This window comes from Neolamprologus brichardi, chromosome 2 (genome assembly GCF_056152115.1).
Source record: "Neolamprologus brichardi isolate AB-2024 chromosome 2, ASM5615211v1, whole genome shotgun sequence".
In the NCBI taxonomy this organism is placed as follows: Eukaryota; Metazoa; Chordata; class Actinopteri; order Cichliformes; family Cichlidae; genus Neolamprologus; species Neolamprologus brichardi.
Window position 1 is genome coordinate 6,212,393 of NC_142105.1, and position 19,958 is coordinate 6,232,350.

At 40.3% G+C, this 19,958-nt stretch overlaps 1 protein-coding gene across 7 annotated transcripts in view; it reads right to left on the reverse strand.

Annotated features, from left to right (window-relative positions):
• Nucleotides 1-315: 315 nt before the first annotated feature.
• Nucleotides 316-19,958, reverse strand: part of LOC102789617 (LIM and calponin homology domains-containing protein 1-like) — an 85,400-nt gene continuing 65,757 nt past the window's right edge. For 3 of the 7 annotated variants that reach the window (XM_087846739.1, XM_087846733.1, XM_087846737.1), the window contains 18 exons: nucleotides 17,755-17,881; nucleotides 17,339-17,496; nucleotides 16,411-16,897; nucleotides 14,435-14,764; nucleotides 14,005-14,110; nucleotides 13,807-13,898; nucleotides 13,321-13,426; nucleotides 12,641-12,715; nucleotides 10,830-10,858; nucleotides 10,097-10,210; nucleotides 8,397-8,489; nucleotides 8,066-8,233; nucleotides 7,510-7,604; nucleotides 6,939-7,091; nucleotides 6,181-6,276; nucleotides 4,963-5,071; nucleotides 4,239-4,341; nucleotides 316-2,273 (listed from right to left, as the gene is read on the reverse strand). In XM_087846739.1, the coding sequence (XP_087702865.1) occupies nucleotides 2,248-2,273; nucleotides 4,239-4,341; nucleotides 4,963-5,071; nucleotides 6,181-6,276; nucleotides 6,939-7,091; nucleotides 7,510-7,604; nucleotides 8,066-8,233; nucleotides 8,397-8,489; nucleotides 10,097-10,210; nucleotides 10,830-10,858; nucleotides 12,641-12,715; nucleotides 13,321-13,426; nucleotides 13,807-13,898; nucleotides 14,005-14,110; nucleotides 14,435-14,764; nucleotides 16,411-16,897; nucleotides 17,339-17,496; nucleotides 17,755-17,881 (2,467 nt within the window). In that variant the 3' untranslated portion in view covers nucleotides 316-2,247. The remainder of the gene's footprint in view (nucleotides 2,274-4,238; nucleotides 4,342-4,962; nucleotides 5,072-6,180; nucleotides 6,277-6,938; nucleotides 7,092-7,509; nucleotides 7,605-8,065; nucleotides 8,234-8,396; nucleotides 8,490-10,096; nucleotides 10,211-10,829; nucleotides 10,859-12,640; nucleotides 12,716-13,320; nucleotides 13,427-13,806; nucleotides 13,899-14,004; nucleotides 14,111-14,434; nucleotides 14,765-16,410; nucleotides 16,898-17,338; nucleotides 17,497-17,754; nucleotides 17,882-19,958) is intronic. The other 4 variants (XM_087846740.1, XM_087846735.1, XM_087846734.1 and 1 more) reach the window with 3 other exon arrangements.

Sequence of the window (19,958 nt, forward strand, 5' to 3'; positions counted from 1 at the left end):
TTGATAGTTTATCAATAGGAAGACACATTTTAAACAATTTCTATGTAAATCTTTAAATAACACTCGAAAATTGGTTACGGTCAGCCTTTTTGTTCTTGGAGTCACATGACACATAAAAAGGACAAAAAATACGCTGTGATTACAGGTGAAATGACTGAGCATAATATTTGTCCGTTTATTCATGATTCCAAACCTGAAGAGTTTCGCTTTGTGACACTTTTAACAAACTGGCATCTCACTAAATGTACATTTTAAAGCATTTATTTACTTTTATTCTTTATTTTTATTGCAAAATGACCAGACAGAAGCAGGGCGTTAATGTATAACATTTTATTTATAAACATACAGTATGCTATAAATGCAAATGCATTTAAACATCAAATTAATCTATATTTCGCATAGTGCTCAGGTGAATATTACAATAAATACAGAACAGACGTAAAAGGTTTCATTCCCCAACTATCCTGCGATAAGAAGACCGTCTGAATATAGAGCTCCGTCTCAAAGATCCCGCTATAAGAGACTGGGCTTGACAATTATTCGTTAACTAAATTGAGAAAAAAAAAAATACACAATCATAACAGAAGTTTAAAAATACTGTAGATCAAGAGATGACCCCAGAGGGGAAGCTTGGCTATAGGACACAGTTCAGGAGGAGAAAAAGGAGGCTGTTTGCTAGTTTGCTTTCATACAGCAAATCATTTGGTTTTAGGCTTAAACGTGCACTTTTTTTTCATTACATCCACAACACATAACAGGAAGAGCTCTTCTCATACACCTTAAAAAAGAAGCAAGTGACTGAAAATGTGCAGCCAGCGCCACAAATCTTTAGTTTTCATCCAACCAAATATTGCACAGGTGCAGCTGCTGCTGGTATATGTTTATAGTATTTTTGCTCTTTACCTAGTAATAACGTGTATTAGTGATTTTTTTTTTTAAATTTTCAAGGTATAAATGAATTCTATCATTGAGCCATTATCAAAATTACCTCAATTAAAAGCATAGAGAAGTCTATATCACTCTAGAATAAAACATCCAAATTAAATGAAATTTTCCCCTGCAGTATACATAATCTGTCTTTTACCAAGTAGACATCACACGCTTTATTTAATTTTATTCCAGTCTTTGCATTTTTTATAGCACTGCAAACCACAGAGGAAGGGAGGCGGGGGAATTATGAAATCAAATTTAAGTGAAAATAAACAGTACTTATCAACTAAAATAAAGCGTGATGTGAGGGAGAGCTGCAGCCTTCTTGTCTGCAGTTGAAAATTTGGCCAGATCCCTCCAACAAAATAAAATAAAACAACATAAAATAAAGGAGAAATAAAACACCATCATACAGCTGGTGTTTTTTCCTGCATCACCTTGCTTTCCTAAGGCACATTGAAGTCTTGACTTTCCAAGCTGATAGTTTGGAAGAGGAGCAACCTGCTGTGACCCAAAAGCACAAAACCAGCTTTTAAGTCCTGTTATTGCCCTAATGATGAACCTACATCCATACTATGTCTTTATACTCAAAGCTAATTTTATTCTGTAAAGAAAAAGAGACACTGGAGGTCACTGCAAGGGCCAAAGGATAAAAATAGTGGCTTGCTCTATATTGTATTTGAGTCTAAATAGTCACCTTTATTGCACTTTCTATATCTGTTTGCTGTAATTTATCACTTAACTGAAGGAGGATACATTTATTAATGTGTTTTGGATTAAACCTGTTTAGGCTCTCTGTCTGCCTAGCTGCCTTACCACATAATCTATTCTTTCCAGTTTTTGGATGCTTATCCCTCCAAATTAAGAAAATCTCTCTTAAACGATAAAAAGTGATATAATATACTGGCAATAATTCACATTTTTGAACACCTTGTTTGTTTTTGTGTGTTCATTCAGACAGTACAGGGCATCAACATCATCTACCTGTGTTTGAAGCATCTGCACATGTGTTTTCTTTTCAACATGGCTGCCGCCTCAGAGCAGTCTTTTTTTCTCGCTGCTGCGCGATGAAACACAGTCTGTGGTGGCATGAGGACCAATCAAATCCAGATTTCACTCATGCATCAGATGACACACATATGAAGATTTTTTTTCCCCCCACATTTGGGCCACATGATGAATCTTGAATGGTTATCGAACTGCAGAAGATGCAAAGATTCTGACACGCTGCGAAGGACGTGATTTGCAGATAATCAGGTTAAAACAGGGATGGGGGGGGGGGTTCTTCCTTTGAACCTTGTGCTTGTCAGTCGAGCGTCACAATGTGGTTGGCTGTCCGGCAGCTTGACAGGAAAGGAAAAGAGGGGAAAGAGAATCAAATTGACAATTTTTATAAACCACAATTGTTTTTCTGGGACTTCATGTTCAAGGACATGGAGCTTTAATGAAAGAAGACCTTCTTAATTTGAGATAAAGACTCAGGAGTCTTCTGATAGAGGCCCTGATTTGATTTCGCGGTTTACTGATCCCCGAATGATAACGGCTGTTGAGAGGTTACTGAAACACGAGCTGTGTTGTTTGAAAAAGTTTTGCTGTTGTGCAGTAAAGGTGAAAGGGACAGAAAGTTACTGTCTTCCTCTTCTGAGTGCAACACCCCCATTTCCTCCTTCTGCCCGTTTCAGCTTCACTGCATCTGGTGCACCTGTATTAAGCTGCGCTGGCGAGGATTTTCATATTAAAATACACTTGTCCTATCAGCCTCACAGTTACGCTGCAATAAAGAGTCTAAGTTTTGAAACACACTGAAAAGTTTTAGCATAAAATAGTGTCAAGTTTACTTTGAAAACAATAAATCAAAATAAATTTGGTTTGTTTTTCTACCTGGTTCATGAGAGCCGTATTTACTGCTGCTGCTCACATTATTAAAATCTGCATTTATTCATCATTGAAAATAAGACATATGGCCAACATTAGCAAACAATAAGGGAGAAGAATACCTTTCCTTTTTTTTTCTAATTTTATACAAAGATGAAACTTTCTGTTTTGTGAGGATGATGTAAAAAGATAGTTATTTATTTCTGGTTATTTTTAGCTATTTATGTCGGTGGAGTTTAATAAACTCGGCCGTCTGCTCCTTGCTATCTAAAATATAACAGGACACTGGCGTAAATTCTCGACCGTCTCACACTTCTGTTTAACCAGTTTTCTGTTTAACGTTTATGCAGCTGTGTGAAAATCCCAGAGGTACGGAAGAGGATTAGGGCCACTGGGAAGAAAAAAAAGTGGGCACGTCTTTTTTTTTTCTTCTTTTCCTGAATTCTGAGAAAAAACGTCAGAATTCTGAGATTAAAGTCAGAATTCTGAGATTAGTCAGAATTCTGAGATTAAAGTCGGAATTCTGAGAAAAAAAGTCAGAATTCTGGGGGAAAAAAGTAATAATTCTGAAAAAAAAATTTTTTTTGATGAAAAAGTCAGAATTCTGACTTTTTTCTCAGAATTCTGACTCTTTTCTCAGAATTCTGACTTTTTTCTCAGAATTCTGACTTTTTTCTCAGATTTGTTTTCTAGTGGCCCTAATCCTCTTCCGTACGGAGGAACCCACCCGATGGATTAATAAACTTTTATTTAATCTAATAATCTAATGACTTTGATCTCAGCCAAACCGATTTACTCCAGAACAAATAAAACACAGAAAAAGGTAAACAATTACATTTTTAAGTTATCCGAGTGACTTATATATCATGTTTAACCTGAGTAGCGAAAGAGTGGGGGTCTGAAAACGATGAAGCCGGGAGTCTGCTGCTCTCGCCAGCTGGAGTGACCATTGAATCCCCCGGCTTGCTATCGAGCTGGTGGGTAACAGACGCCTCCGAAAACGTTGGCACACTTTTGCAAATATGCGATGTCTTGATAAACCAAGCAGATATTTGTAATTTACACCGCTACTTTCTCGCCTTAAAATATGTTAAAAGTTTATTTTGTGGCCCAGAAAGATTAATAAGAGTAATTTTAAAACTTAGTAGCGGCCGCCATTGTTGGCAGCTGAAATTTGGCTGGGCCGCGCTATGAATTCTGGGATATGGCGGGCCACGAAGGACACACCCGACCCATCCTTCAAATTCGGGGAAATGAAGGACGCATTTGAAGGAGTCGACGAATTGGGACAGCCTTCGTCGCCTGGCTGTGACGTAATCGGCCTTCAAATGCAGCCTCCGGAGGATGCAGCCGACGTTTTGGGACACAGCTATAGATACAATGTAGGGGGAGACAGAGGAGGAAGACATAGGGGAGGGTTCAGGAGGACTCACAGCGGGAGCGGATGTAGCACTGGTGGCAGTTGAGGAGGCCGTTTTTTATTCGGACATCCGTCCCTGTGGTTGTATCGCCTAACTGTCCTTTACACACGCCACACTGAAGAGAGAGACAGAGGGAAATTGCAAATGTTGTTACCAACTGTTGTATCTTAAAGGAGAAGCCTGGTGTTCCCCTAAGTGTTTCTAAGTGTCAACAAACCCCATGAAAGACTTCATTAAATCTTTTTGGCTTTCAAACCTTCACTTTCTGTGGTACTGAGACTCAAACCAATTATTTCTACTAAAGGTGGACATTTTTAAAGACAGATCACATACAGATGGGTGACTGATTATTATTAAATCCTTTATTTATACAGGCTGTCCTTTTCCAAGTTCAGGCTGAATACGGAACACAGCTAATTTTAAAATGTCCTGTGACCTGTCATTGTAAGTGCTGTACATAAATTTAATCAGAGAGCAGAGGTAACCAGGCAGTGTTTGAAGCAAAGCCTCATCGATTCAACTGATACTCTTACACGTGTTTGATGATTTAAAAATCGTTTGCACTTGACTTGACCTGAAATATTTGTAGACTATTGTCTGAAGTAAAAAAATGAAGAAAAACAACAATAATTTAACCACTCTTATCTTTTAACACTGCTACTCATTTTATCTAATCTAATCTGGATAATACACAAAACAGAGAATGACAAAGATGAGCTGTCTCTCTTTCATCAACCTTAAAGCAGTGGATGTGGAAATAGAGGCTGAGGGTCTCTATGATCATGGCAGCCCCTTTCCCTAATGGCTGACCACAGCTGGAACACAGCTTCTTCCCACTGACAGACCTATAGGAGAGAGAGAGAGAAGTAGGAAGACACATAGAAGGAAAATCACCAATATTAAACACTCATCTGTTTAATTACCACCAGTTAAGCTACTTTGACAATAAAAAAGGAACCAGTTAATAACCAGTTTATTTTTTCATGTTGTTTTCATTCTGGAAAATTAGAAAAGACAGAAAGAAAAAAATAATTCTCAAAGCATAAATATCCTCATCAGAAGACCAGATTCTATCTTTCTTTCAATCAAAGGGTGAAAAAAGTGTGGTAGTGAAGTAGATTCCACTCTTATGTTTTGTGGTGCTCTTTTTGACCCCTGCTAACTTGTGAGTCTGTATATTTAAAATATTGAAAATTCATTGACTAGTATGCTGACTTAGCTCCTGGGGAAAAGCTAATATTTCAGGGGTTTTGGTGTAGCCAAGAGATCCAGACTCTCTGTTCCTTCTATCAGTCACTGTCTTTGAATGGAAACACATTTGAAAAAACAACATTATCATCAGACAGCAAATGTGTTTTCAGCAAATGCATCCCCTCTTTTGAACTCTACAAGGACTGCTCACCTGTGTGTAACTTAAGCCTGCTCAAACACGATTTTCCAATAAAACTGCAAACAGAAACCAGAAAGCCACAAGTCTTATTCATTCCCTATAGATTCTGCAGGCAGTTATCTGTGGCAGAGATTCATGTATGTGCTGTCTTGTGCTTTCACTGATGTTCAGCAGAGGCTGTTTGCTGACATCATGGTGTGCATGTATGTTTTTGGTCTCCTCTGCGTGCTGTTAACTGCATTCTAAAAACATGTTAACTGAAAGAAAACATAATTTCTTAAAGCTGGATAATGGATCATTTGGAGCTGTTTATGTGAATGTGCTCATTTTACGACGATGAAACATAAAAAACAAAACTACATAAAATGAATGAATAAACTGTTACTTCTCCTCGACTCCACCGTTCTTTGGTTCTATTCAAATACCAGACAGGTTAGAGGGTAAATGCTGCTGGTACATGTTATGAGCTGGGTGGAGAAATGCAAGCAGCAAAGCAGAAAATGACAATGCAGAAGTGAGTCACAAGCTCCCTTTCCTCCATGTGGGCCATTTGTGATGCAATACCTGTTGGGTGCTGGAGGCAGTGCGTCAGAGGGTGGTGGGCATGCTGCAGGGTTTTTTGATGAGCTGCGGCCCATGTTATTATCAATAGGGCCACTCCTGGAAATGGACAGCAACATGCAACATGACGATGACTCGCAGTTACAGCGACACTATTGGCTGTCAGAGTCAGACACGAGCCAATCCAAGACAGAACAACAGTCAAATCTGCTCTGTGATGTTTGGATAGATCCAGCATTACTTCATCCATTAAAATGTATTGTTATGTGTTACTATAGTATATGATTCTCCTGATAAGGTTTATAACACTTCGGTCATGGCAACAATAACGCTGCTTCAAGTGCTGGAAGACTATGAAGCAAAATGCAGGTATAAGATGCCACCTGGTGGCCAAACAGCATAACAGGAGCTTTTGCTCCAACACAATAGAAACCTGCTGGTTTCTGGTGTGATTATTTAAAATATGCATTTATAACATAGTTAAAATATATATATATATATATTTTTTTAAAAAGCAGATTTTTTTTAAAACTAAAGACAATGGACATGAGAGGATAAAATAATGTTAAAGAATCACACTGCAACATGAACACATGGCATATTTGGAGACTATATGTGTCAGGAGAAGAAACTGCATTAATGTGCATGCATGCTTTTAACCCACCTCTATTTAGAAGAGGAAAACAAATGGAAACTATTAGAGAATAATATTCAGGAACTGTGGCAGAAGCTACACTGAAGCCTTGTTCGCTCTCACACACCTTCGTCCTCCTGGAGGTTTGCTGCCGTCTGCTGGGAGTTCTTGTTGTTTCTTAACTGGAGTTGAAGACTTGGCCAGCACTGGAGGAACCTTTTGGCCATTCTGTAGGCTGTGACCAAATTTCTCCGCCTGACTGCTGCTCTGACTCATTGAGCTGATGACAGCAGAGAGAGAGAAATGTGTTGAAATGATTGGTCAACTGTCAAAAATACACAGAATTCAGACAAAGACACAAAACAAAATACTGTCATGGCCATAACCTGCAGGATTTGTTTCATCACACAGAAACAGGCGGATCAGTCTCACTGTTCATTTTATCATTTAGTAGTTCATCATTTTAACCTGAGAGCAGTTCTCTTCTAAGCTGATTTACCTTTACCTAAAGTATCAAAATCAAAAGTGGCTCTCAGTTTAAAACTGAACCTTTTAACTCATTTGCAAAAAACAAAACAAAGAAAGCAAATATAGAGCAGTATTCTAACATTTAAGCCTCATTAAGTGCTACTGTGGATTAAGAACTTATTATTTGAAAAACATTGGAACATTTACTTAATGGAGACACCTTAACTAACCTTCTGGCTGTTTTCATGCTGTCATCAGCGGTGCTGATGTCACTAGTCCGGTCATTTTCTCTCCGTTTCAGATCCACGCTCTCTGTGCTCTCCCTCTGTGTCAGCAGGTAAGAAACAGCAAACTGTTAGCTGACCAGCCTCCATGTCCTCTTAAGTGACTTTCAAAAATAACTTGAGCCAGTTAAAAAGTAATGAATTTAGCAATAACTTATACTTATCATACTTATCATATATGCTATTAAAATCCAGTGAAGTGCTCTATATGTGGTTGTGGCTTGTTTACAGCCACATACTGTCAGACCAAATTTAATAATGTAATTTTGTGCATGCATCAAGGAGCATCATAAACATATTCATGTATACACTATATTGTAAATTGTAAATTCCACCTTTTTTTTTTTTTAACCTGAACTCGAAACGAAAAACGAAAATACTTTATTAACAGAACAAAACAAAAAACATGCCACATGCAGGTGTTCTGGCCACTGTTCATATGAGGGTGAATTTATACAGTGTGACAGTACACAGCTCATATTATGATCAATGCGCTATTCACCGATTGCCTCTCCAGCAGTTCCTGTTTACGTTCCCAGTCAGCCAGAGAACGAACGATAGCGTCCTGAGGATCAGTTGGGAGGGAGGAGAGTTCACCTCGACTGGGGGAGGTCAGGGCGGAAGAGCGGGGCGTCAGAGGCGTCACCGTTTCCTCCAGTATCCGACGCTCCTGTTTTAATATGAAAATAGATTAATTTTAAACGATAATTTAGTGGTTTAAACTTCAAATTCACACACACACACACATATTATATGTAATTCAGTTGATATTGTTAAGTAGAAAAACCCATCACAGGTGCTGTCAAGCAAAAAACACACCCACACACACACACCTCCTCGTGGTACTTCCTCTCCTCCTCTGCCACCTCCTTCTGTGCTTTCTCCCACTCCTCCTTCAGTTTCTCCTGCTCACGCTGGTACTTCTCCTGTTACCATGGCAACACAACACATGACATGCAGCACAGCAGAGAGGAAGACTAAACTGTCTGCAGTTGGAAAACAAAGGCAATGCGCAGACATATCCGACATCAACAGAGTACTGAGAGACTTTTCAAAAGGCCAACCAAATGCTAAAAATTCTCTGCTTGTGATAATGTTTTAACTTGGTCCACGAAGGCAGAGAGCTGCAATAACAGGCACACGCTACAACATTTCCATGCAGAATACCCTCATTATGCACTTTAACTATATGAAACTTGATGTACAGACATATGTGAAGGCAAATTTAGCTTCCTATCCACTGCTATGCCTAAAAACAGATTTTATATCTGCTTGTTAGGAACAAAAAGCAAACAAAGGAGACCAAAAGCAGGCAGTGCAGACAAAAGCAGAAAGCATATCATGCAGAAGCTCTCAAACAGTGGGTTCCTACACAATTTTCAAAACTCCATCTAAATGTTCTTTGGTTTGGAGTATGGTTTATAACTGGTTATATCCAATAAAAGCAGAAAAAACACAAACGTATTTTCTCAGATTACCTTTTTAACCTTTTAGAGTTGTGTAAGAACCCCAAAAAGAAGGCGCCATTTAAAGATCAGATATTCAAAAAGAGGAAAATTAAACAAGACGCACAGCAGATCAAGACTGAGCCACATAGACAACACAGACACAAGGAGGCTAGAAGGAAGTAATGAGTACACTGATGCACCAGACATTCATCCATTTCAGCGCATCTCATCTCAAACCATCCTGCAACAACTGGAAAGAAGGGAAATCGGCTTTCGTCACTGCTTCGTCTTTTTTCAAGACAACACTGTAGATGAGCTTGATAAATAATGGACACTGCAACTCCATTAAATGTTGACAAGTGTGTGGACTTGAGATGCACCTGTTATAAATCGAGGAGAGAGAGGGTGACTTGGGCAGCAGCAACAGCAGCAGCTTTGGACAGAGTCCTTGCCTCTGTCTGTGGCTTGAGATGGAGACAGTGAGGGAATAAAACCAAAACAGAGGTTCTTCCACTGCACAAAATCGCCACCTAATGGTTAAAGTGTGCACAGACGCAGCTTGGGGGGGATGGGGGTGAGTTTGCCTTTACAGGAGGATGTGTTCAATACAAAACAAATATGGAGGCAAGCTTTGCGAGCAGCAATGAAATGTGGTTAATACATCCGATTGTAAGCGGAGCAAGTCAGTGACTGTGCAGCTGTGCAGCAGTGTGGTCTGGATTCATGTTTAGTTCCAGTTACAAAAAAAAAAAAAAGCTTTCCAGAAAATCATATTAGAAATAATCTTTAATAGCAAAATTCAGTAACAACATCTGCTTTCCACACCGGCTGCAATTTATTATTATTTTTGTTAAATCACCTCATTTGTAGCAATGAGTCTGAGGTCTCACAATTAAATGTCATTAAATCCTCAGGGGCCGAGACTGACCACAACCTGTCATGTCTTTCCACAAAACTGGTTTGTGCTGCTAAAACACAATATGTCATTATAGCACACTGTAGGTATGTTGTTCTGTATAAGAAAGCTAACCCCTAACTTTGCAGCCTCATGCACCATGCTCGACTCTTTTAGGTATACTGTGTACCTGCAGCATGCGCTCCTGCTCTTGCTGCCACCTTTCCTGACGCTTTCGCTCCTCATCCGGGTCCCAAGACCAGCGGTCTCCCCGCTTGGCCTGGGGTAACACCGGAACTGACACCTGATAGACCCCAACACACACACACACACACACCCACACACATATCACCATATACAAATATCCATGCACACATTCACATCCAACCACAACCCATTCACGCACAGATCAACACCAAAGTGCACACACATCCACCACAAAAAAAAAAGTAGAAGAAGAGAAGGGAGGAGACAGAAATAGTTGGTCTACCACAACAGCACTACTCCAATGCTAGCCAAAGGACTCCTACTAAGGAGAGAAGAGACAGAGAAAGAGAGAGATGAGCTTAAATGAAAATAAAATAAAAGCAGTCTCAGCCATCGACTACAGCATCATCATCTGGCATGCTACATAAACAGCTTTGTGTGTCCTATAATAATTAGCTGAGGCGCCTAAAATATGACAGTATGTGAGCACTGAATAATAAAACTGAAAGATTCACATGCAGTCATATTAATGGTTTTCTTGCTTTGCGTTTCTGTTAAAGTCTAAAACACCTTTTTTCACTCTTACCTGTTATATTTTGTGTATTCCCTCCCTTCCGCATAATTTTATTTTTACAACATTAAGCTAAACTACTGGTGTACCCATAGTACTGCAGGAGGGGATAAGCAGTAAAAATGTTTTTTGTGAATTTACTCACATTTCCACGGTGATCCTTTTCCGCCTCTTCTGCAGAGAAAGGAAACAGCAGTTAAAGCAAATGAGATATTTGGACAGAGGGGATCAAACTAAGTCACTCGGGTATTGAGGAAAAAGACAACACGCCAAGTGCTGATTTCCTGAGGAGTAAAATGGGCATGAAAGAAAACAAAGACAGAGCTGAGTCCACCAAGAGCACCAATCATAGTCAGTAAATTAATAATTTGTCAAAGGTTCAAGGGTTTTATTTTGTCTTTCTAGTTAGAAAATGTTGATATAAATTGAAACGTTGCCTCTTACTAGGTCAGGTTTTGTAGGTTTAACCAGTGTGTGGAAAACAGCTGAACATTATTTTTTTTGACCTCGTCTGGCCAGGACTCTGCAGTCTATTTACACCTACAGGCCAGTGGACACTCTTTCAATGATGAGGATGAACACATCCTGAACAGGGAGGAACGGTGGTTTGAGCGTGGACTCAAGGAGGCCATTTACGTGAAAAGGGAACGACCTCTGAATCGAGGAGGGGGCCCAAGGGTGCATCTTTCAGCATCTTACAATGCTGTGATTGCAGCCAATCCCCAACTCTCTGTGAATGGAACTCATGGCCATTGATCAGTGGTCTTTGATAATAATAATAATGGATTGGATTTATATAGTGCTTTTCAAGGCACCCAAAGCCAATGCCACTATTCATTCACTCTCACATTCACACACTGGTGGAGGCAAGCTACGGTTGTAGCCACAGCTGCCCTGGGGCAGACTGACAGAAGCGAGGCTGCCATATCGCGCCATCGGCCCCTCTGGCCAACACCAGTAGGCGGTAGGGTGAAGTGTCTTGCCCAAGGACACAACGACCAGGACAGAGAGCCTGGGGATTGAACCGGCGACCTTCCGGTTACAGATACGCTTCCCAACCCCCTGAGCCACGGTCGCCCCATGATGATCAATGGTCATGAGAATTTGCATAATTATGATGAAGGAACTGACCTCCCAGCCCTTTCTTCCTTCAGCAGGCTGGTTTCAGTCATTATGCAAATGTACTGTTTATAAGATTGGGGAAACCTGCAGTCAGCTGAGACTGAAGACGTCACTTGGATGAGTGACGAAACGTTTCTCCCACAAAACGCTACGTCCAGATGAACAGAATCAACTTTTGGAGATTATTTTTTTGAAATTCACACTTGTTTATGCAGAAAGACTGCTACGCAAAAGGAGTCCACAACAACTTATAAATAAAAGTCAAATGTTGGAATGATTAAAACAACAGATAAACCTTACACAATTAAATTAATTTCTGTTAGTTACAGGCTGTAACTACAGTTCTGTGAGAATATATTTCTCCCCTACCCAACATCTGGCTTTCCCACTGCAGTGGGTACTGATTAATGCTGATCACAACTTTAATAGAGCTCTAATACACACCAGATGTTAGAGCTTTTGGTGGAAAAGCCCCCATAATGTGAAGCACACTGAGGCAAGCATGAAACTAAAAGTTAAGCAGGTCAAAAATGTGTATAATCTTCTTTTAATACATTGTCAAAGGGCACTTCTTCTCATTAAGAGCTTCTGTAAACACGATGAGAACATCTTTTACAACAACAAGACACTGATGAGCCAGTAATACTAAGAATGAGAAACTTCAAAACACATTTAAAACACAGAAAACGTCACTGTTCGTTCACAAAAACGTTGGAAATGAAGGAATAAACAAGAGATGGGTCTGGGGTCTAGCCCTTGGAGAAACGGCAGGGAAGCCCTGTGCACCAGCGCTCAAGGGCGGAAATGTGATCGCCACGAGTGGAGGGAGTTTACCTTGCGGAGCGAAGAACTCCCAGCGTAATTTAGGGCTGCTGGTTGCCAACGAAGACCTGACACTGTTTGCAAGCTCTATAGCGAAATAAAATAAAAATGTGCAGGTGGAAGGAAAAGAGGGAATTAGGGGAGAAAGGGAAAGAAAGGAGGAAAGAATAAGGGATAGATGTCAAAACCAGGAGGTGGAGAGGGTGCAGATTGCAGAATTCCTCCTGTGATACTGTAGGACTGATAAGCGGAAACTGTAAAACTGGTATAAAAAGAACTAAAATTAAAATAAAATAAAAAAAGCCCTTAAAGAGCAACACTTTTTCCCCACATAAAAATTTATTCCAGTTTGGTTATACAAATTATGAATAAAAACAAATAAGAAAAAAAAAAAACAATAAAGTAAGGCAGATTTTTTTTGCTTGATGTTTTGTTGGATTGCATGTCCATCTCCTTTATGAAATAAAATGGGACATACTATAGCGATATGATAAGTGAGGCGAGGCTTTGCTAAAACAAGTCTCATCATGATCGCAAACCTTTGAATGCCCCTTTAATCATAGCAGCAAAACAAAGTGACATATTGAAAGGCACAAAGAAAAACAGGCACCAACAAGGAGTTGCTGATCAAGCATCCAAAACAATAAGTATGGTAAATAAGCCAGATGTCTGGGTGTTAAACATGCACATACCTGCTTTTGTTTCCCATTGCTGGTAATAACCAGATGATCCTGGTGGAGCTGAGCTTGATGACATCTCTGACCTCTGTAAGAGCTCCTGGGAGCAGGGATCATTGGCCTGCAGGTAGATTTAAGATTATAGAATAGAACGCCTTTTATTGTCAGTATACACATGTACAATGAGATACAGAGCATCTCCTACACAGTGCAGATATGTAGGAAAAGAAAGGGGGTGAGGTGCACAGGTCTGCAGCACTATATACATACGAACAGTATTCAAAATTTAAAATGTACAAATATACAAATCGGGAAAAAAAAAAAAAAATATTGTTATATATTTACAAATTAAGGATTGCACCGTTGTGATGGTAGTTGTGTAGTCTGTGTATAGCGGGAAGTCCTTGGATTGAGGGGGGGGGAACTGTGTTATGAGTGCATGTTAGCCACTAGACATCTACTAGACAGACGGCTCATAATTTGAGTTTTGATATCACCTACTGGCTGATATGACTGTATATCAACCCCAGACTGGACAAGATTAGAGAGGTCTTCACTAGATGGTTTCGGCATTTGTTGTTCTTGTTTGGCTTCTGAAAAAAGACATAAAATCTACTAATATAGTTGCACAGTGTTGCATGAACTTCAGCAACATGTGTTTGTTCTAAAAGTAACCACAAGGTGTCAGCATACTACTACCTGCAGGTGGGTTTTGATGAGCTACAGCATTTGGCTTTTCTTCCTCTGAAGCAGCTGCTGTCTGGTCTCCAGTCTTTCCAAAGCTTTCCTGTGGCTTCTGCAGCTCCTGTAGGGGTCACACATGGATTTCTTTCTGAATGCTAAACTAAATTCTGCAGATCAAAGGGCCTATGTTGTGTAAGAAGTACAAACGAAACGTTATATTTCAGACTTTAAGAGTTTAATCTCAACTAAATTTGGGCAAAATCATTGCAAGATGCATGATATAATGCATGGCAAGGAACAGATTACAGGGCAAGTATTGACATTATTGAGAGAGGCAAAATATCCTGCACCCAGAAAACTGGGCTTGGAGTAAAATACCCACTAACCATGCTTCTTTAAAAGACAAACAAAAATGTAAATAACTATAAAACATTGGAATTCTCACTGATGGGAGTGAGGTGGGCCGGCTGGGTGGTGTTGACTCAGTGACTTTCTCCACCTGGACCTCCTGAGTGTCCTCAGAAGCTATCTCTGTAACATCTCGTGTCTCCTTTGCCTTTGTTGGCACTGGACTTCTTTCCCTAGCAGAGGTGTGGGTACTGTGAGGGAGTGAGGTTTCTGACAAGGGAGCATCTACAGCACCATCTACAGTGCTGTTTTTGCTTTGGGAAGGGGATGCCTGAAAATGAGGAGGCGAGTCCCTCCCTTGACTCTCAGGTGTGGTGGGAACATCGTCGCTTCCAACGTCACCATTTACTCGCAGCAAACCATCCACCTAGGTAAAAAGAGAAAGAGCTTAATATTTAATTTTCTGTGTGTAGTGTTTATACCCTTCGCTTTTCAATAAATGGCTTCAACATGCATTAATGTTAAGAAAGCAAGCTGGAAGATATGGCTATACCATTCAATTTTATTTATTTTGCTCTAAATCATAACATATGCAATTTCAAGGTAAGATTACAGTATTGAACCACTCATTTCTAGATAAGAAGGCGCTTATTGTCCAATTTATTCTTCATTCATTACATGGATAAATATAGAAATCCTGAACAACAGTGACTGTGAATAAAAATGTAAAATAAACCACGCCAAAAAACCCAGTGGCCTCATTTGTGGTCATTATGAACCTCTCTTCTCAGTTAGTAATTAGCTATTCATCCAGCTCACAAGACCACACTGCCCTCTATGAACAAGAGGCACTAATATATGTGCGAAGAGCTCCTAGTGAGCGGTAACTCAAGACACGGTGGTAAAGATGGGTGAATGCAGGCTCAGTCTCCCCCTCTCTGCCTCCACCTTCTCATCCCTCTCCTTGCAGCCTGTGTGGGCTCTCTTTGTCCGTCGGGAGCCCACTTCACATTGAGAGGGTCCTACTTGTCAACTTCTTAAGTCAATAGGGAACAGAGGGCTCCATTGAAACCCAGGCTTTGCTCAGACTCCTGACAAGGAATTCCAGAAAAGTGCTTTGTTCCATTTGGTCTGATAATAATCTTACCCTCCCTCTTTTCCACACCAAAACATAAGATCCCATCATGAAAATTCCCATTTGTAATTTTTTTCTAGAAGGAAATGGATCCCGTTGAGAGTACTTCGAGCTAAATTGAAACATTACATGCTTCTTCGGGGAGGGAATGTCTTACATTTTCCTACAAACCAGCCGGCTCATCACCATGGCAGTTCTGTGGTATTCTAATGTAAATGCCAAGAGACCCGGAGAGGAATTTACCCACAAGGAGGGAAACCGACACTTGCAAGTAACCACATTTGAAATGGTCAAGGCCTTAATCACCGTTAGACTAACAAGATCTTATCTTCTTTTTTGTATATAGGAATAAAGCTTTAGAATCGCTGTGTACACAACCTGAACAAGAAGCACTATACTGTATATCCACAGCAGCCCTGAAGTTTCCTGTGACAATACCAGCAGGCAGTGCAAATGAGAACGCAAATGTTGAAAGCAGCTGGATTGTCAGCTGCTTAGTGCATAGTCGTAGTCCAATATGTTCATGTACATGTTCGATGAACAGACACTAAGAAAGTGGGAGTCATGTGCACTTCCTTCTATACCCAGGCAGCATCCTAGCCTAAAACAAACTGGGTATATCTAATAGTGAGAACAGATCACACATGAATGGGATTATTTCCTGCTGTGTCCCACGTGTGACAGAGAGTAACATCTGCCAATGCTTTGGACTGATCCTCCTGATATTGTTCATGTGCAAAAACAGCTAAAAACAGGACTCAGCATTTGGAGTAGACCACTATGAACATTTTAATTGTTGCCACCTTATGCCTTAATCTTAAATGTTTCCACGTGTGAATTGTGGTGCAATGAAAAAAATATACTGACATCTGTGTTCTCACATTCAGATATATCTAGGTAAGTCAATATGTGACCTCCTTCGCCTGAGTCAATCATACCTTGTTGTTCCAAGTTTCACCTCCTGCAGGTCGGGCCTGGAAATAAGGCTTGGGCATCAGCAAAGGCACCGGTTTGGGTGACAGGGCTCGGGTTGATGGCGGTTCAGAGGAGCGAGAGCGTATCTGAGACCGCTGGTGTGAGGACGGTTCTTTGGGAAACTCCTCGATTCGAGCCTCAAATGTAGAAGTAAACTTTGGAGTCGGGGCAGACTGCTGGCGCAGATACCTCATGGGCCCATTGAAGTCAGAATCGAAAGGGTCTGGTGTCGTGGGAGAGGCTGACAGGGAGAGGGAGAGCGGGAAAGGTGAGGTGGGGAAGGAGGGGTCCGCGGATATGCTGCGGTCCAACAACTTTGGCAGCTGCAGGCGTTCGAGGACTGTTTCGCTTATGGAGAAACGCTGGGCGTAACGTTGGAGAATGGCAGTCGCCTCCTCAGGATTTTTGGCTTTCTTGTATGCCTGCCGTAGATCCTCCTCACGACGCTCCCTTAGAAAGAAGAGAAAGCATAGCAGAGGTAAAGCAGTTGATATAACAATTATTTGAACCTACTCTTGCTTTAGCCAAGCTTTGTCTAAAAAGACAGATACAGAAATCAGTTGTAATTGCTACCAAAGGCTGACTGGTTGCTGTCAAACTCGAGAAACCTTTTTTTTCTTCACTGCAAAAGATCAGTTTCTTCTAGTCATTTCACAATCACTCACACAATCTGCTCTTCCTTTTCATTTCTGAAGGAGACCTATTTAAAGTGAACTCCAGGAGGAGCTGCATTCACCTTTGTGCCCGCTGACAGCAATGACAGGGGACATACAATTCTCTTCTCTGAGAATGACCCAGTTTTTCTTTACTTCTGATATCATACTGCGCAAAGAGCTGTTGGCGTTCCTGTGGTATACTCATTAAAGCAGTTCTCAGTAGGATGTAACTTACTTGTCCTCTACTATCTCCCTATAGGTCTTGATGCTTCTTCTCCTCTGAGAGGTATAGGTGTCTCCTGACATCAGGCGCTCCATCATCTTCCTTTCCTCCTCCTTTTTGATCAGATCCTGGGAAATACTCCTCCTCCGACTTTTCCATCGGGCCAGGTCCTGACACCCATACAGACAGATTCAAAGTATGTCCTGGTTCAGCAGCACTTTGAGCTCCCTGTTATTTTACTGGGGCACAGCTAAAATGACTTTAGAAGGCGCTTGTATAACAGGCCACAGGCAGTAAAACCATAGCAGTTAAAAAGGAATAATGAAAGTAATGCAAAGATGTGACAAACTGCATGCAAATAAATGTCAGTCCCATAAAACAAAGACCCAAAGATACAGAGTGAGCGATCTAATGTCTGAGACACTCACATCCTGCCAGTGGTCCTCCTCTTCCTTCATTTTGTTGTACTGGTTATGCATCCGCTCATGACGCACCTGACTGTGCGGCTGTAACGTGGCTTCTTCCTCACCACGCATGTCGATCATACTCACACTCCTGCAGGCAAGGGGAAAAAACAAGCAGTAATTATTTAAATCAAATGGGGCTTATTAGCTATACTACTAGTGATTCTATAGTACATGATGTACTACTACTGTAATGGTGTTTTCATTTTGTCACTGGAACACAATATAAAAAAAAACTGCTTTAACATATTCTATACTTTCAATGCAACTTTGAAGAAGTAACATGTTTAATGTTGAATAAAAGCTACTTTTGGCTGCTCACTTAATCATAAGAGGTCACCATAGCAAGTAGGCCTACGTGTTTGATCTGGCAGATTTCTTTTTACACCAGATGCCCTTCCTGAAGGAACCCAAAAGGGATTTCTCTCTCTTCCCGTAAAACTGGGATTTTTCTTTGCTTATAAGGCGAGTGTGTAATCCACTATACTACCGGTGCCACTGAAATGGTTAATGTCAAATAAACAGAGAAAATTAGCTTTACCATGTATACCATGGAACAGTCCAAACAGAATGTATCAAACAAACCACATCGTTCACAAACTACGTCAATTTATCATAATGAGGAAAGGTAAATAAACTGGTGCCAGTATCTCAGAGAGATACCAAAAACAAAATCATTGTTCCATGGAAACATGTTTTTAAAGGAAACTTCATGCTCGTTTAGTAAGCAGAACTAAGATTTTATCCAGCCCATCGTTCCCTCGGAAGATCAAACAAAAAATGTCTGCGTCTTTGCTCTTTTGATGGATTCAATATGTTTCAAAACACATTTAAATACATTTAATATCAGTTTCAATCTGAGTTTATCAGATGCAACAATCAGTATGATGTTCATACAATCATTGACTCATTAAAGGCAGTTTACATTTCTCTTTACATTTGTTCTGCAATGGCGAAACAGTTTTACATTACAGATGAGACAGAAAGTACAGCTTTATTGTTAGAGGCATGCAGCAACAATGCATGTTCATCACAGAATTAGAAAGCCTAAGAGCAATGGCAACTGTCTTAACTATATGAATATAGCACCTGTCTATTTTTAGTACTTTTTCGTGCTGGCAACAGGTCATTTTCAAAGGTATCGCTTGGCTTACAGTTATAAAAGTTGAAAAGAGTGGCAGTTAGATGGTGCTCACTCACAAATGCTTTTTGGTTCTCACTGAGCAGTGTGTGCATTAAAGAACATTGCAGCAGGAGAGTATTTTCACACCAAGGGGCAACTGCACTTAAGCAATCCCCTGTCATCACGCTGCACTTTTAGCTGTTGTGTATGGGATTAAAGGGACTGGGTGTTGGCAGGCTGGTAGAAATGGCTGCTTAACATGACACATGCAGCTGGCTCGCAGAAGGACTGAGGATGAGTTTAGCAAGTCCTCTCCACATCCTTGGCAGCAGGCACATTGAATAAGTTTGAGAGAAATGGATTGTTGCCAGGCAAAGGCAAAAAAAGCACTAGGTTTATTGAAGCCATATTTTCCATGATAAGCCAAAGAGCCAGGGACACTGTTTGACACTGTTGAAGCGCACAGCCAAAAATGTCCACCACAAATCATTTAACTGCAAGCAGGAAAATCTGCTTATTTGTGAGACATTTATGTTTTCCATGCAGAAAAAAGTCGTCACATAAGATCGCCTTGTAACAAATGCTGTCATACATCAGCACTGACCGGCTGCACTGATTCCCACTAATACATCTACGAAAACAGAAATCAGATAAATTACTGTCATTGCAGAAAACATTTTGGTTCCATTCCACATTTCTTTAGACTATGTGGTGTTTAACATGCCATGTCAAAATTGCCCCAAAAGATGAATTAAAGGAATGATTTATGACATTAGGGTATCGATTCCAGTAAAGTTTGAGGTTCTATGGGCCACTTCCCATGATCCGTACCCTGGTAAGAGCATATTATGGTTAAATGACAGCACAATGCAGCATTTTTTAACACAAGATTGTCAATATGAAATTAATAAGGGAAAAAAATTGAACTTTTATAAATATAAATTGCTGTCAGTGGCGACATTTTTCTAAATTCCTTCAATTTCTGGCAGATTTCCCCACTTCCATGACCTATTTCCAACAATGAACAAATGATTTAATGACTTAT